Source organism: Oncorhynchus kisutch, linkage group LG11, assembly GCF_002021735.2.
Source record: "Oncorhynchus kisutch isolate 150728-3 linkage group LG11, Okis_V2, whole genome shotgun sequence".
Classification (NCBI taxonomy): domain Eukaryota; kingdom Metazoa; phylum Chordata; class Actinopteri; order Salmoniformes; family Salmonidae; genus Oncorhynchus; species Oncorhynchus kisutch.
Window position 1 is genome coordinate 20,297,663 of NC_034184.2, and position 15,775 is coordinate 20,313,437.

The 15,775-nt window shown below is 41.8% G+C and overlaps 1 protein-coding gene across 1 annotated transcript in view; it reads right to left on the reverse strand.

The window, feature by feature from the left end:
* LOC109899144 (ras-related protein Rab-37) overlaps nucleotides 1–15,775 on the reverse strand; it is a 47,654-nt gene continuing 31,879 nt past the window's right edge. The window contains exons 2-9 of the mRNA XM_020494198.2: nucleotides 9,485–9,595; nucleotides 9,325–9,366; nucleotides 9,161–9,227; nucleotides 4,894–4,946; nucleotides 2,809–2,874; nucleotides 2,468–2,524; nucleotides 2,207–2,283; nucleotides 1–1,981 (exon numbers count right to left, since the gene is read on the reverse strand). Coding sequence (XP_020349787.1) covers nucleotides 1,870–1,981; nucleotides 2,207–2,283; nucleotides 2,468–2,524; nucleotides 2,809–2,874; nucleotides 4,894–4,946; nucleotides 9,161–9,227; nucleotides 9,325–9,366; nucleotides 9,485–9,595 — 585 coding nt within the window. The 3' untranslated portion in view covers nucleotides 1–1,869. The remainder of the gene's footprint in view (nucleotides 1,982–2,206; nucleotides 2,284–2,467; nucleotides 2,525–2,808; nucleotides 2,875–4,893; nucleotides 4,947–9,160; nucleotides 9,228–9,324; nucleotides 9,367–9,484; nucleotides 9,596–15,775) is intronic.

Here is a 15,775-nt window from a genome sequence, read left to right on the forward strand (position 1 = left end):
ATATGCAAGAACATTCCTATCGACTTCACGGTGGCATTATAACGGGCATGTTTATATCTCTTGATCTGTTTGACTTAGAGTGCTTAAATTTGGCATACATGGTCAGGCATATAAGTTTAGCTAACCCACACAATATCTCAGACACCACTGGCCCAGTTTTGATGAAGACTGGGTGAATGATGCATCTTGCCATAAAATTCCATCATCTACAAAATTACGCTGATGGGCCCAAGGGAGGGGGGGGAGTCATAGTAATCAACTGTAAGTACATTAGTCACACGCGATATCTCAGACACCACTGGCTCGATTTTGATGAAACTTAGGTGAATAATACGTCTTGACATAGAGATCTGTCATTTACAAAATTACACTGATTGGCCCAAGGGGGTGCTGCATTATTTGTGTGGGACGACATGTTTGCTGTTGCCATTGTTATAATTAATTTAATAGGATCTCTATGATATAGACACTGTCATCAATAGGCTATGGCTATTTATGTGAATGCAAAGCTTCTTCATGATTCCTCATCCATAGACTTAATCCAAACTGATAACACGTTTCTTTGTTCCTGAAAGAATAAAAACAAATCTCATGAAAATAGGTCAACTATAAAACCCTTCTAAGTTCAATGTAGCACACAATTGTGAATATAAGAACATTACATTCATTGTTTTACATTTGACCATGATGCCTTCGGCCCTTCAGGGAATAACAGAACATAAATTAAAAGACACTGCCCTCTGGCGGTGTGTACCAACTTTGAGCGTTCCCTCTCTCTCTCTCTCTCTCAATTTCTCTCTCTCACACACACACACAATATTCCCAGTGAAGTGAGAGACAAATACAAAACATTTTAGAAAATATAATTTTCATGCAGCATACATCAAATACAACATTTGGCATTCTCACAAGAAACTACTGACCAGGTAAATAACATATTGTAATATTCTGAATAAAATACTCAAGTTCATATTAAAATTGACAACCTGAAATAACTTCAGCAGCCTAATATTATGAAATTGTATTATTATATATCTGAAAGCAGGTGTGAGTTATTTGCATGGAAGCATTTGTGTTGGTTGATTAACACATCATATGCTTTTGAATGCTGTATTTAAACCCATTTGTTTTTGTGTTCCAGGCAGCTGCTCACAGGAAGTGAATGTTGTCTGGAAGCATGGTGGGTCCCAGGTTGTGCCAGAACGTGTTATGGCTTTGATTGGTGAGAGCACATTGCTAATTGAGTTTGGTCAAGCTGAAATTGAGCTCTTGAAAAAATAGACACCTGCCTCCTGGGCTCTATCACTTCCTGGGACCCTTTTTGTTTTGTTTGGTTTGTATATCTGTGGTTGTAACTAGCATGGGTTTTAAAGTTAAAAGTAAAAGTGCATGCTAAGAAGTATGGAAAATAATTATGGAATTGAAGTAAGAATTTTAACGGAGAACATGCTTAAACTTTGATTGCAATTTATGTGGAGAAAACCATGCCATAGAAAATAAATGTTTGAAAACGTTGTTAGAACCCAACACTTTCCACCTTGTGACACATGCATGGCACTGCATTTGAATGATAACACAGTATCATGGGTCCTAGGGGAAATGTGTTAATCTTGAGACAGCTCTTCCTTGTAAAAGGGGGAAAATATTTCTATGGCATTTCTGTATTTGTGTAAAAGATAAATACAAAAACCTCAAAGCCAATTCTCCCACACTCATCCGAAGCTGATTAGTTGATGTACTTCCCTCCCTGTAAGTTCCTTGCTGTGTACTACTTAGATGGCACCTCTTCACTCCCCTTGATTGTACCTGGCAGAGCTGATGCTGATCGGGGGAGTATAGAGTCAGAGGTGAGAGAAAAAGGTATCTGCATCAGAAGTAGCTACAGCAACCAGACTTTTCCTTCTGAGACTCAATGTACTCATGAATCTGGAACTTGGGCTCGTTGGGCTGCTGGCCATGTACTGCCCTGTGCTTCAGCTCCCTGCAGAAGGGAAAGAAAGATGGATGGATGGATAGATGGATGGATGGATGGATGGATGGAGGGAGGGAGGGAGGGAGGGAGGGAGGGAGGGAGGGAGGGAGGGAGGGAGGGAGGGAGGGAGGGAGGGAGGGAGGGAGGGATGGCAGGATGAGCACAAAAAACGTGAGGAAGACATTTTTTAAATTATTATAATTCCATGACGCCAGTGTGGGTGTTGTCACTTACTTTGCCACTGCAATGAAAGCCAGATCAACGTTCACCCCAGTCTTGGCACTTGTCTCCATGAAAGGAACAGAATACTCCTTGGAGAGGAAAACAGATCTATTACATTCAACTTGGGTAAGGATTGGATTGTCAATTTAGAATACTGTGTGCTTAATCCTAAATTGAAATTAGGATCTACATATTGGCGTAACTGTAAATGTTGCACATATCTGTTCTTGGCATCAATGCATGATTTACTTCACAGGCGACCATGCTGCTCACCCTGGCCAGCTTCTCTCCTTCGTCTCTCCTGATCACTCTTTCACTGGCCATGTCTGCCTGTAGGGGGAAAAGAGATTCACACCATTGGAGAAGAGAAAGGCCAGAATATCCAAATAGGCCAAATATATCAGTGTCAACAGAGTAAAACACAATGCACTTGCATTATCTGAACGTCTCATTTCTGTTGAATAACTGGAAAGAATAACCAGCTTGAGTGAGTCAGAGAGTGTGTCCAATCATTTGTGTGTGGTGTTATGTGAGGTAGGGCGAACAGCATACTTCTCCTTTTCTTCCACTACAAAAAGCTTTTCAGGCCTATCCATTCCTTCCATTCCTCTCACCTTGTTGCCCAGCAACATGATGACTACATCCCTCTGTGCATACTCATGAATCTCTGTAAGCCACGCCTACAGAGGGAGAAACAGCCAATCAGAGGACAAGAAGGGAGGTTGTGGGAACACAGCTAATGCTGAGTTCGTAACAAGTGGGAAACCCGAACGATACTACAGTACCTGTAAACTGGGAGCAACGAGTATTGCTTTAGGGTCGAGTTCGTGGCCAACTACATTGCAGACGCATGCCAGATCTTACCACGCCCGGATAGGTATAGTGCATTTGGAAAGTATTCAGATTCATTGACTTTTTCAACATTTTATTACATTACACCCTTATTCTAAAATGGATTAAATAAACGTTTTTCCTCATCAATCTACACACAATACCACATAATGACAATGCAAAACAGTTTTTTTGAAATATTTGCTAATCTATTAAAAGTTTAAAACAGAAATACGTTATTTACAGAATTATTCAGACTCTGCTATGAGACTCGAAATTGACCTCAGGTGCATCCTGTTTCCAATGATCATCCTTGAGATGTTTCTACAACTTGATTGGAGTCCACCTGTGGTAAATTCAATTGATTGTACATGATTTGGAGAGGCACACACCTGTCTATATAAGATCCCACTGTTGACAGTGCATGTCAGAGCAAAAACCAAGCCATGAGGTCGAAGGAATTGCCTGTAGAGCGCCGAGACAGGATTGTGTCTAGGCACAAATCTAGGGAATGGTAACAAAACATTTCTGCAGCATTGAAAGTTCCAAAGAACACTGTGGCCTCAATCAATCTTAAATAGAAAAAGTTTGGAATAACCAAGGCTCTTCCTAGAGCAGGCTGCCTGGCCAAACTGAGCAATTGGGGGAGAAGGGCCTTGGTCAGGATGTTGACAGAGCTCCAGAGTTCCTCTGTGGAGATGGGAGAACCTTCCAGAAGGACAACCACCTGTAGCACTCCACCAATCATGCCTTTATGGTAGAGTGGCTGGACGGAATCCACTCCTTAGTAAAAGGCACATCACAGTCTGCTTGGAGTTTGCCAAAAGGCACCTAAAGGACTCTCAGACCATGATAAACAAGATTCTCTGGTCTGACGAAACCAAGATTGAACTCTTTGGCCTGAATGCCAAAGCGATACGTCTGGAGGAAACCTGGCACCATCCCTACGGTGAAGCTTGGTGGTGGCAGCATCATGCTGTGGGGATGTTTTTCAGTGGCAGGGACTGGGAGACTAGTCAGGATCGAGGGAAAGATGAATGGAGCAAAGTACAGGGAGATCCTTGATGAAAACCTGCAAGTCTCTGAATGTCCTTGAGCAGCCCAGCCTGAGCACAGACTTGATCGAACATCTCTGGAGAGACCTAAAAATAGCTGTGCAGCGATGCTCCCCATGCAACCTGACAGAGCTTGAGAGGATCTGCAGAGAGGAATGGGAGAAACTCCCCAAATACAGGTGTACCAAGCTTGTACCGTCATACCCAAGAAGACTCAAGGCTGTATTCGCTGCCAAAGGTGCTTCAACAAAGTACCGAGTAAAGGTTCTGAATACTTATGTAAATTTGATAGTTAAGTTGTTTTTTAAAAATTGCAAACATTTCTAAAAACCTGTTCTTGCGTTGTCATTATGGGCTATTGTGTGTAGATTGATGAGGGGCAGAATTTTTTTGTTGAATAAATCTTATAAGGCTTTAACGTAACAAAATGTGACTACCTTCCAAACGCACTGTATTTAACGTATCAGCTAATAACATCATATGATACAGTAATCTGGTGCCCAACTGCACAATCAATGACGTGGAACACAACTTTTGGTTGATACAATGCAATGTAGTCGAGCAGGAACTCTGCCATTTAGTTTTCACATGCATATACACACACCATGCATACACACACACATCATTGTTCATGTCAACACTTTATGGTATCAGTTGACATTTCAGGCAATATCCTCCTCATAATTGGTATGATTAGTAATTTGTCAACATTACAACTCTCACTGGACACCTTTATAATATTACAATTCTGCAGGGCATCACCAGTTAAAGACATTATAATGGCAGAGGTGTCCTTCAGAGACCAAGACTCACCCGTATGTTGTCAAAGGAGGATTTGCTGGTGATGTCGTATAAAAGGAGTAGGGCTATGAGAAAGAAAGAAAAAACATGAAATGTAGCCCTATGAATAATAGATGAATGTATATGATATAAATAACAAATAGTTATAATCAAGTATCTCCTTATGGCTGAGATCCAGAGCCAGATTGTTGGCTTGACAAGACTGTTTTACTGTAGGTGTCCCTGTAGAAGGTGTAACAGGTTTGTTGTGATATCCACTTGACACTGCAGAAATATGTATTCAATGTTTGTGTATTCCTATTGGTTGGTTACATTTACATATCAATTAGGTATATTGCCATTGGTCATGCTTGCAGATAGGGGGAGATCGTAAATTCTTCCCAGTCTGATATTGACATGCAAGCAATAAATCACATTCTGAAATAGTGCATTCTATTTATGTATTTACAATGTGTACAAGTTTATTATGTGTATATACTTTATATATACAGTACCAGTCAAAAGTTTGCAAACATCTACTCATTCAAGGGCTTTTCTTTATTTTTACTATTTTCTACATTGTAGAAAAATGGTGAAGACATCAAAACTATGAAATAGCACATATGGAATAATGTAGTAACCAAAAAAGTGTTAAACAAATCAAACCATATTTTATATTTGAGATTCTTCAAAGTAGCCACCCTTTGCCTTGATGACAGCTTTGCACACTCTTGGCATTCTCTCAACCAACTTCATGAGGTAGTCACTTGGAATGCATTTCAATTAACAGGTGTGCCTTGTTAAAAGTTAATTTGTGGAATTTCTTTCCTTCTTAATGCATTTGAGCCAATCAGTTGTGTTGTGACAAGGTAGGGGTGGTATACAGAAGATAACCCTATTTGGTAAAAGACCAAGCCCATATTATGGCAAGAACAGCTCAAATAAGCAAAGAGTACGGACAGTTCATCATTACTTTAACTTCTTGGATATAGGGGGCGCTCTTTTAATTTATGGATAAAAAAACGTGCCTGTTTTAAGCGCAATATTTTGTCACGAAAAGATGCTCGACTATGCATATAATTGGCAGCTTTGGAAAGAAAACACTCTAAGGTTTCCAAAACTGCAAAGATATTATCTGTGAGTGCCACAGAACTCATGCTACAGGCGAAACCAAGATGAAACTTCTACCAGGAAATGGGTAGAATTTTTGAAGCTCTGTTTTCCAATGTCTCCTTATATGGCTGTGAATGCACCAGGAACGAGCCTGCGCTTTCTGTCGTTTCTTCAAGATGTCTGCAGCATTGTGACGTATTTGTAGGCATATCATTGGAAGATTGGCCATAAGAGACTACATTTTCCAGGGGTCCGCCCGGTGTCCTTTGTCTAAATTGGTGCGTAATCTTCAGTTGCGGGCATTTTCTCCTGGGATTCAGGACAGAAAGCACACTTCCACGAACGATGTATCATCGAAGAGATATGTGAAAAACACATTGAGGATTGGTTCTAAACAACGTTTGCCATGTTTCAGTCGATATTATGGAGTTCATTTGGAAAAAAGTTAGGCGTTTTTATGACTGGATTTTCGTTTTTTTTTTCTTCTCCTAAACAAATAACCTTTCAGGAAAAACTGAACATTTGCTATCTAACAGAGTCTCCTCATTGAAAACATCTGAAGTTCTTCAAAGGTAAATGATTTTATTTGAATGCTTTTCTGGTTTTTGTGAAAATGTTGTCTGCTGAATGCTAACGCTAATGCTAACGCTAAATGCTGCGCTAGCTAGCTACTGTTACACAATTTCCTATGGTTGAGAAGCATATTTTTAAAATCTGAGATGACAGTGTTGTTAACAAAAGGCTAAGCTTGAGAGCTAGCATATTTATTTCATTTCATTTGCGATTTTCATGAATAGTTAACGTTGCGTTATGGTAATGAGCTTGAGGCTGTATTCACGATCCCGGATCCGGGATGGCTAAGTGCAGTCAATCCGGAAAATTTCAAGAACTTGAATGTTTCTTCAAGTGCAGTCGTCAAAAATGGTCAACCGCTATGAAACTGATGAGGACCGCCACAAGAACGGAAGACCCAGAGTTACCTCTCTGAGGATAAGTTCATTATATTTTACCTTTATTTAACTAGGCAAGTCAGTTAAGAACAAATTATTTTTTTCAATGACAGCCTAGCCTCTGTTGTTCTGCCTATTCAGGGGCAGAACAACAGATTTGTACTTTGTCAGCTCGGGGATTTGAACTTGCAACCTTCCGGTTACTAGTCCAACGCTCTAACCACTAGGCTACCCTGCCACCCCAGAGTTAACTGCACCTCAGATTACAGCCAAAATAAATGCTTCAAAGAGTTCAAGTAGCAGACACAATTGTTCAGAGGAGACTGCGTGAATCAAGCCTTCATGGTCGAAATGCTGCAAAGAAACCAATTCTAAAGGACACCAATAAGAAGAAGAGACTTGCTTGGGCCAGGAAACATGAGCAATGGACATTAGATTGGTGGAAATCTGTCCTTTGATCTGATGAGTCCAAATTTGAGATTTTTGGTTCCAACCGCAGTGTCTTTGTGAGATGCAGCGTAGGTGAAAGGATGATCTCCACATGTGTGGTTCCCCCGTGAAGCATGGAGGAGGTGTGATGGTGTGGGGGTGTTTTGCTGGTGAAACTGTGATGATTTATTTAGAATTCAAGGCACACTTAAACAGCATGTCTACCACAGCATTCTGCAGCGATACGCCATCCCATCTGGTTTGCGCTTAGTGGGACCATCGTTTGTTTTTCAACAGGACAATGACCCAACACACCTCCAATCTGTGTAAGGAGTATTTGACCAAGAAGAAGAGTGATGGAGTGCTGCATCAAATGACCTAGCCTCCACAGTCACAGACCTCAACCCAATTGAGATGGTTTGGGATGAGTTGGACCGGTGAGTGAAGTAAAAGCAGCCAACAAGAGCTCATAATAATATGTGGGAACTCCTTCAAGACTGTTGGAAAAGCATTCCAGGTGAAGCTGGTTGAGAGAATGCCAAGAGTGGGCAAAGCTGTCATCAAGGCAAAGGGTGGCTACTTTGAAAAATATATTTTGATTGGTTTAACACCTTTTTGGTTACTACATGATTCCATATGTGTTATATGTGTCACTATTATTCTACAATGACGAAAATAGTTTTCAAAACATGGAAAACCTTGAATGAGTAGGCGTGTTCAAACTTTTGATTGGTACTGTATGTGTACCACAGGAGGCTCCTGAGTGGAAGGACGGCTCATGATAATGGCTGGAATGGAGTGAATGGAATCAAATGGAGGGAAAGGCATCAAACATGTGGAAACCATGTATTTTATGTATTTGTTACCATTCCACTTATTCCGCTCCAGGCATTATCATGGACCCGTCCTCCCCAATTAAGGTTCCACCAACCTCCTGTGATGTGCACGGTACTTGTTAGATATTGGGAGCATCCTAGGATGTGCTTTTTATGTTATTGCTGTAAGAGCAAGTTCGTTAGCATGATTTAATTGTAATGGTCACATTAACTCCATGCTAATTCACAGTTATTTCCATGCTAACACACAAATCCCAAATCTACAGCCATCAACATACTGTTGTCCTGCACATCTAATGTGCTTTCTTCTTCTGTCTATCGTCAGAATAAACACCAACTGGGACCACTGGCTGGATAGCCCTTTCTTTAAAAACACAACGCAAGAGAGTTAAGAAGTAAGGTATGATCACATCTGTTACGTAGGTATGTGTCAAGACTGTTTTACTTGGTCTTCCTGTAGTAGGCATCTGTCAAGACTGTTTTACTGGGTCTTCCTGTAGTAGGCATCTGTCAAGACTGTTTTACTGGGTCTTCCTGTAGTAGGCATCTGTCAAGACTGTTTTACTGGGTCTTCCTGTAGTTCACTCTTTGAAAAAAGGGTTCCAAAAGGGTTCTTCGGCTGTCCCCATAGGATATCCCTTTTTGGTTCCAGGTAGAACCCTTTTTGGTTCCACGTAGAAGCCTCTGTAGAAAGGGTTCTACATGGAACCGAAAAGGGTTCTACCTGCAACCAAAAAAAGGTACTTCAAAGGGTTCTCCTGTGGGGACAGCCGAAGAATCCTGTAAGAATCCTCTAGATAGCACCTTTTTTTCTAAGAGTGTAGGCATGTGTCAAGACTGTTTTACCATGGGCGTCCCTGTAATAGGCATGTGTCAAGACTGTTTTACCATGGGCGTCCCTGTAATAGGCATGTGTCAAGACTGTTTTACCATGGGCGTCCCTGTAATAAGCATGTGTCAAGACTGTTTTACCATGGGCGTCCCTGTAATAGGCATGTGTCACACTCCTGAACCGCTCCTGGCCTGCAGTGTCCCACATCTGACATGAAGAGGGAAGAATACACCATATTAAAATAAATCCCCCTTTCTGTGCAACAAAAAAATATTTGAACAGGGATTCATTCAGATTGACTTACCTGTAGTTTTACCTTCACGTTGTCTACAGTCACCACCTTGTTCTGAGGAGATGAGACAAGAGGGGCGATTGATTGATTACATTCACTCACACACTCACTCTCTCTCACACATTCCCTCACTCACTCACTCCCTCACTCACTTTCTCACTCTCTCACTCACCGTGAAGCAGATGCCAACAGTAGCAGAGAAGGATCCAGGGATGAACTTGCCCTGGTCAAACTGGACCAGAAGAGACGTCTTACCCACTCCACTATCCCCCACCAGGATAGTCTGCCAACAACACACACAACAAGACAATAATCTGCATGTGTGTGTGTATTTGTGTGTGCAAACATGAGTGAGAACGTGTGTGCATGTATCTATATGTGCATCAATGAGTGCAACAGTGCCCATTCGTATCATGTTTGTGTGTGTGTCAGCCTGTACATGACTGTATGTATGTGCAGCATGTGGATATGTTTACACAGCACAGAGTCTCGCCTATCTTCCTACAAGGGTGAGAAGATTACCTTGGAAAACTGAGATCATTAGATTTTTGATGACTCACAAACTGATCTCTTCCTGCAGACACAGCTAAGTATCTTACTCAACACAGACACACAGGATTATAGACTGTAACTGAGTGTAGAAGCATTGAAGTAGATTCAGAAAGCTCTGACTCAACTTTGAGAGAGTGTCTTTGAACTCGGCTTCCATGGGATTTAAGACGCACACAGACAGACTGACACACAGACAGACGTAGAAATTAAAGGAAGAAGGAAAATTGGGCTTTTTAAAATGTATTTTGACAGACGGCTCTATGAGATAAGGAAATTGGGACGGGAAATGCTAATAGAAATATAACAATACTGGGATTGGCTATTTGAGCTGCAATTTCAAATCGGTTCTTTGGGTTATTTCAGCTTGGCTATTAACAAATGAAATTATTATTAAGCTCCGGATAGTACAGTGAATGTATTCTGGTAACATCTATATATGTAATAAAACTGCATGCAGTATGTCAAATTTATACAGCGGATAAATGATAAATACCATTATGAGGACTTTAAATTAAGTATACTCATCGGGCTCCCGAGAGGCGCAGGGGTCTAAGGCACTGCATCTCAGTGCAAGAGGTGTCACTACAGTCCTTGGTTTGAATCCAGGCTGTATCACATCTGGCTGTGATTGGGAGTCCCATAGGGTGGTGTACAATTGGCACAGTGTCATCTGGGTTTGGCCGGAGTAAGAGAGAATAGAGTAGATGTCACGGGTCAAAATTTTGATTGATGACCCTATGTGAACCTATGTGAACTCTATGTGAACCCTATGTAGTGATGACGTGTGCATGTCTTCTGGTCAGGCAAGCCTGGTTAGGTGGGGGCTATGGGGTGAGTAAGGGTCCATTTGACAGGCCGTTAATGATTGATGACCCAAGCCTGATAGACAAGCCTGGTTAGGTGGGGGCTATGGGGTGAGTAAGGGTCCCTTTGACAGGCCGTTAATGATTGATGACCCAAGCCTGATTTATGACCCTATGTAATGATTTATGACCCTATGTCCTGTAGAAGGGTGCATGCCCTGGGTTGAGTAAGGGACCATGTGTCAGGTCAACCTGTTACTGTTTCTCACGGTTTGGGTTGGTTAAGGCCCCTTATAAAGCCGCTGAACAATACCTGTTTAAGAGTGCACAAGATCTTAAGAATAACCATGGAATTTGGGATCGGTACCAAAGCAGTGATGACTGTAACAACTGAAACAGGCCTTCGGGTTGCCCATAGAGCAAGGGCAAAGTATCAACCAGCAATATATGATGCGCCAAAAAAACGTTTTTTAAATGTGTATAGAACCCAAATACCGCCAGCAAATGCTCTGACAGATCAAGTGTTGATGTCTAATGGCCAGCAGTGGGGGTATCGGTTTGATTACCTGGCCTGTAGAGTGACCCTCTATACGGTAGATGAAGGAGAAGAATATACAGACCAGACTGTAGGCTTGGAATATGGTGTTGAAGACTGGTCGGTTTTTCGCAAGGTTGTGTGTCCTGAACTGAGCCTTATCACCAAGGGGTATAGTGTGTTCACGGGCCACGAGACCCGTTGGGAAGGTACCCCGGACTCCTCAGGACAAATATTTCACAGGGTGAAAATACAAAGAAAGAATGGCCGACCGTGCGGCAGCGTGGAGTTCTATATCGGCACCGAGGCAATCCGAAACCACAAACTTAGGGGTGGTGGCCTGACTGGGGATACCCGACTGCGTCTGCTTATTCCTTTTAACAGTTGGGATGTACTGGAATTGAAAATGTTGCAACCGTTGGATGCTCTCTTTGTACAGAGCCAACAGCGTCAGAGCCTTGTTCATTTAAAGAAGTGCATAATATATACGAATCGTAAAGATTACGATGCAAAAGAGCCTCAAGAAGATACAGCGTCAGAAGAAAACTAAGTAAGCGGATGCTTTAACCCCGCCCCCCCAGATACCCAAGGGCCTTGTTCTACAATAAAAAGAAAAAAAGCAGACAGTTCTTCATTTCAGCATACACCATGGATCTCCAGACCATCTACGAGGAAGCCACTACGTCATGGGGGCCCGACACTAAAGACTCTATGCCACGAAGCCCTACACTCTACGCACCCCTGGCAAGACCCGTGACACCCCCGACATTTACCCAGCCTGAGGATGTGTTTGATGGGGTGGCCAGTACTGTTTTTGTGGATACAATCAAGGCCTCTGTAGCTACACTTTTAAACGTGGTGATTGGCGAATATATACGAGAAAAATGCATCGGCTGTGAGATCAATCATCCCAGCCAGCGTCGTCATCCTTGCCTCTACGACCCTCCTAGATACTACTTTTTCAATCATTTTGAGGAGCTGGTGAAAAGACTGTGGTCCTGCCGTTTTATACCAGCGCTGGTCATCGCCCTGGAGTCTATGGGTATTGCGCCGTCTATCCCTAGAGTTTACGGGGTAACCGAAGCCTTCCTACATGAACTGAAGGAGGCCCTCTTCATCCATGAGAAACTCAAAGAAATCCGACACACCCTGGTGGACGACAACAAATACAGGGAAGCTGTGATGGCTGATGTGATGCTTTTCTGGCTCAATAAATCCCAAGAGACCGAGTGACATTTTGTTTATTTAGAGCTATGGGTAACTATGTGTCTACGATGTTTGAGCGAATAAATACATTTTTTCTTTTGAGAGACCTTACAAATGTTATGCATCAGATTATTGAAAATAAAGTGAACAATGTAAAGTTCTACACAACCCACAATACAGGGGTTATTGTAGAGCGTGTGTTAAAAATGGAGCAAATCATGAAACATGTCCGACATACGGGCGAGAGTTTACAATGGTCACATATGGTATCAAGGCTTGTTGAGGATTCTGAAGAACTAGAAATAACTTTGGCTAAGATTTTACATTATTTGTTTGAACCACCCTTTAATGTGAATGTGTATCATATTTGTTGTTTATATACTTATATATCAGACGTGTGTGTTTTAAAAATTCAGCGAAACAAACCTGTAAATCTAAACAATATATACAGGGTGTTGCATGCTGTGATTGTTGAGAAAACGGGGACTTGTATCTTGCAACAAATCCTGAATTGTCTGTATACGTAATAATTGTTGCATTCTTAAAATAAAAATTCACAAACTGAAATGTTGTCGTTATATGAAAGTGGCTCATTACAGTTATTGTACCTCAGAGAGGCAAGAAGGATGGCTGAGCAGCTGTTGAAAAACATATATTATAATCCCTCTAACCCCGGGTCTTATGGGGGTAAAGAGCGTTTACAGAGAGCTATAGTCGAAGAAACAGGTAGTCTGTTAAGCGATGCTAAAGTGAATGAATGGTTATCAGAGCAAGATGCCTACACTCTACATAAACCTGTAAGAAAACATTTTCCAAGAAATAGAGTTTTTTCTACGCATCCATTATCCCAATTTCAGGCGGATCTATGTGACATGCAGTCCCTTGCCGATAAAAATGATGGAAATCGCTACATGCTAACGGTTATAGATATTTTCTCTAAATTAGCCTATGTAAGGGTGTTAAAAAATAAGAGCGGGGCAGAGGTGACCAGGGCCTTTGAATCGATCTTGAAGGCAGGAGGCGCCCCCAAGAAAGTGCAGACGGATGGCGGAAAAGAATTTTTTAATCAAACATTTCAGAAGCTAAGGAATAAGTATAATATAGTACATTTTGCTACAGGCTCTGATTTGAAAGCTTCGGTTGTGGAACGCTTTAATAGGACTTTGAAAGAGCGGATGTGGCGCTATTTTACAGCTCACAACACCAACCGATATACAGACATAGTTCAGGATTTAGTAAACGGTTACAACCACAGCTACCATAAGACTATACGTATGAAGCCCTCGGAGGTCTCTTCGGAAAACTCTTTTCAAGTCTTTAAAAATATGTATGGTTTGTTCCCACTTCGCCGTAAGAAAAAAATGACTTTTAAATTCCTAGTGGGTGACTTGGTGCGTATATCAAAGTTGAGGGGTGTTTTCGACAAAAAATACGAACAAGGCTTTAGCTCGGAGTTGTTTACCGTTACCGAATGTCTGCCACGCATTCCGCCGGTCTACAAATTAAAAGATTATGACGGGGATCTTATAGAGGGATCTTTTTATGAGAAGGAATTACAGAAGGTCCAGTTGGGTAAAGACAAAGTCTTTCACGTGGAGGAGATTCTAGATCAGAAGAGAGAAAAGGGTAAAAAATGGTTGCTGGTCCGCTGGAAAAACTGGCCTCAAAAGTTCAACAGTTGGGTATTGGAGCAGGATGTGGTGGAGGCAACGGGGGTTAATTTAAACCCCTAGTCATGATAACTAGCGCATCATTCGCGTGTACACAGTTGGGCATCATGGAACACAGCGGCTTCTACCTGACTCTCCCCAGTAATGCGTCGGCACAGATATATCGTAATAATCAGAGTTCGAAGTATACAACCAATTTTCCAAAGCCTATAGAGTTATCAGAGGCTTGGGAAGTAGGTCTCAGCGAGATTACATACCCCCATAGTTGGTATAATATCAAAGCTAAGGACCGTGATTTTTATTGCAAAAGGTTCTCGGAACCTGCGAAACTTATTAAGCTTAAAAAAGGTTTCTATAGAACCGTCGACAGGATCGTCTCAGAGTTGAATGAACACCTAACCCTGAACAAGATGGAAATATTCCTATTCTACAATCCAATCCATAAAAGGATACAAATCTCAGGGCCTGCTAACGGAGGTATAAAGACCAGCGGTAATTTATCCTACATGTTGGGGATGGGTCCCAATAAATGGACGTATGTGAACGATAAATTATTCCCATTCCCTGCGGATATACATGCAGGCTTTTACAACATATTTGTCTATACCGACATCATAACCTATCAAAGGGTCGGAGACAGCTGTGTGCCCCTCCTGCGAACAGTTCATATAGACGGCAAGGATGGGGACATCGTCACTGTCAATTATGACAAGCCGCACTACGTACATGTCAGCAAGAACTATATTGAAAACATTCTGGTTGAGCTTAAAACGGATCAGAACGAAAACATTGAATTTACTTATGGTAAAACGATTGTAAAACTCCACTTTAGACCCACCAAAACCTCTCTACATATATAATAGCTGTATTATATTTATAAACATAATACAAATAAAAGGGTTATGGAGCACCATCAGCTCGACCCTAACCGTTATGTTTCATACTATGTGGATCAAGTGGGTAATGGACTACCAGGATATCATGGAGCGCCGACAATGTATGGTTCGGGGATAGGAGGTATATTCCGTAACCTCTTCAGGATGGTTTTACCGTTTATGAAGAGAGGCTTCAGCATAGCCAAACCACATTTAAAATCAGCGGCTAAAAATATAGTAAGTGAGGTTGTAGCCAATGCTATGACCCGAAGGGCGTCACCAGAGGTGGAGCATCAAGAAGGCTCGGGGCTTATGATATTGTCTCGAAGGCCAAAAAAGAGACCCCCTGGTTTAAGGCGTAGACCTGCACCTAAAAAGCGGCGGTTAACTGTTAAAAGAACCTCAGTAAGTCAAAGACGGGGTAAAGTGAGGAGGTCTGTACCAAAACAGGCTAAAAGAATACTAGGAAGTATTTTCTAAAAGAATAAGTGACATGGCTCTTTTACATCGAATGTCCTCTGAAGCTATAAAGACAGAACTTGATCTTTTCACGGCACCGTTAACGCAGCATTCAATAGATAGATCCAGTTATGTGGAGATAGCCCCTCTCTCTGCTATTACCGATAACGGGCCTATCGAATTTTTCATACCAGGCCATGGTGACAACTATCTGGACCTCAACAACACCTTGGTGCATTTACGTCTAAAAGTGACCAAAAGAGATGGGTCTAATATTGCAGACGATGCCAAAGTGAGTCTCATTAATTACCCCTTGGCCACCATTTTCTCCCAAGTTGATGTGACTTTGGGTGAACGCCTAAT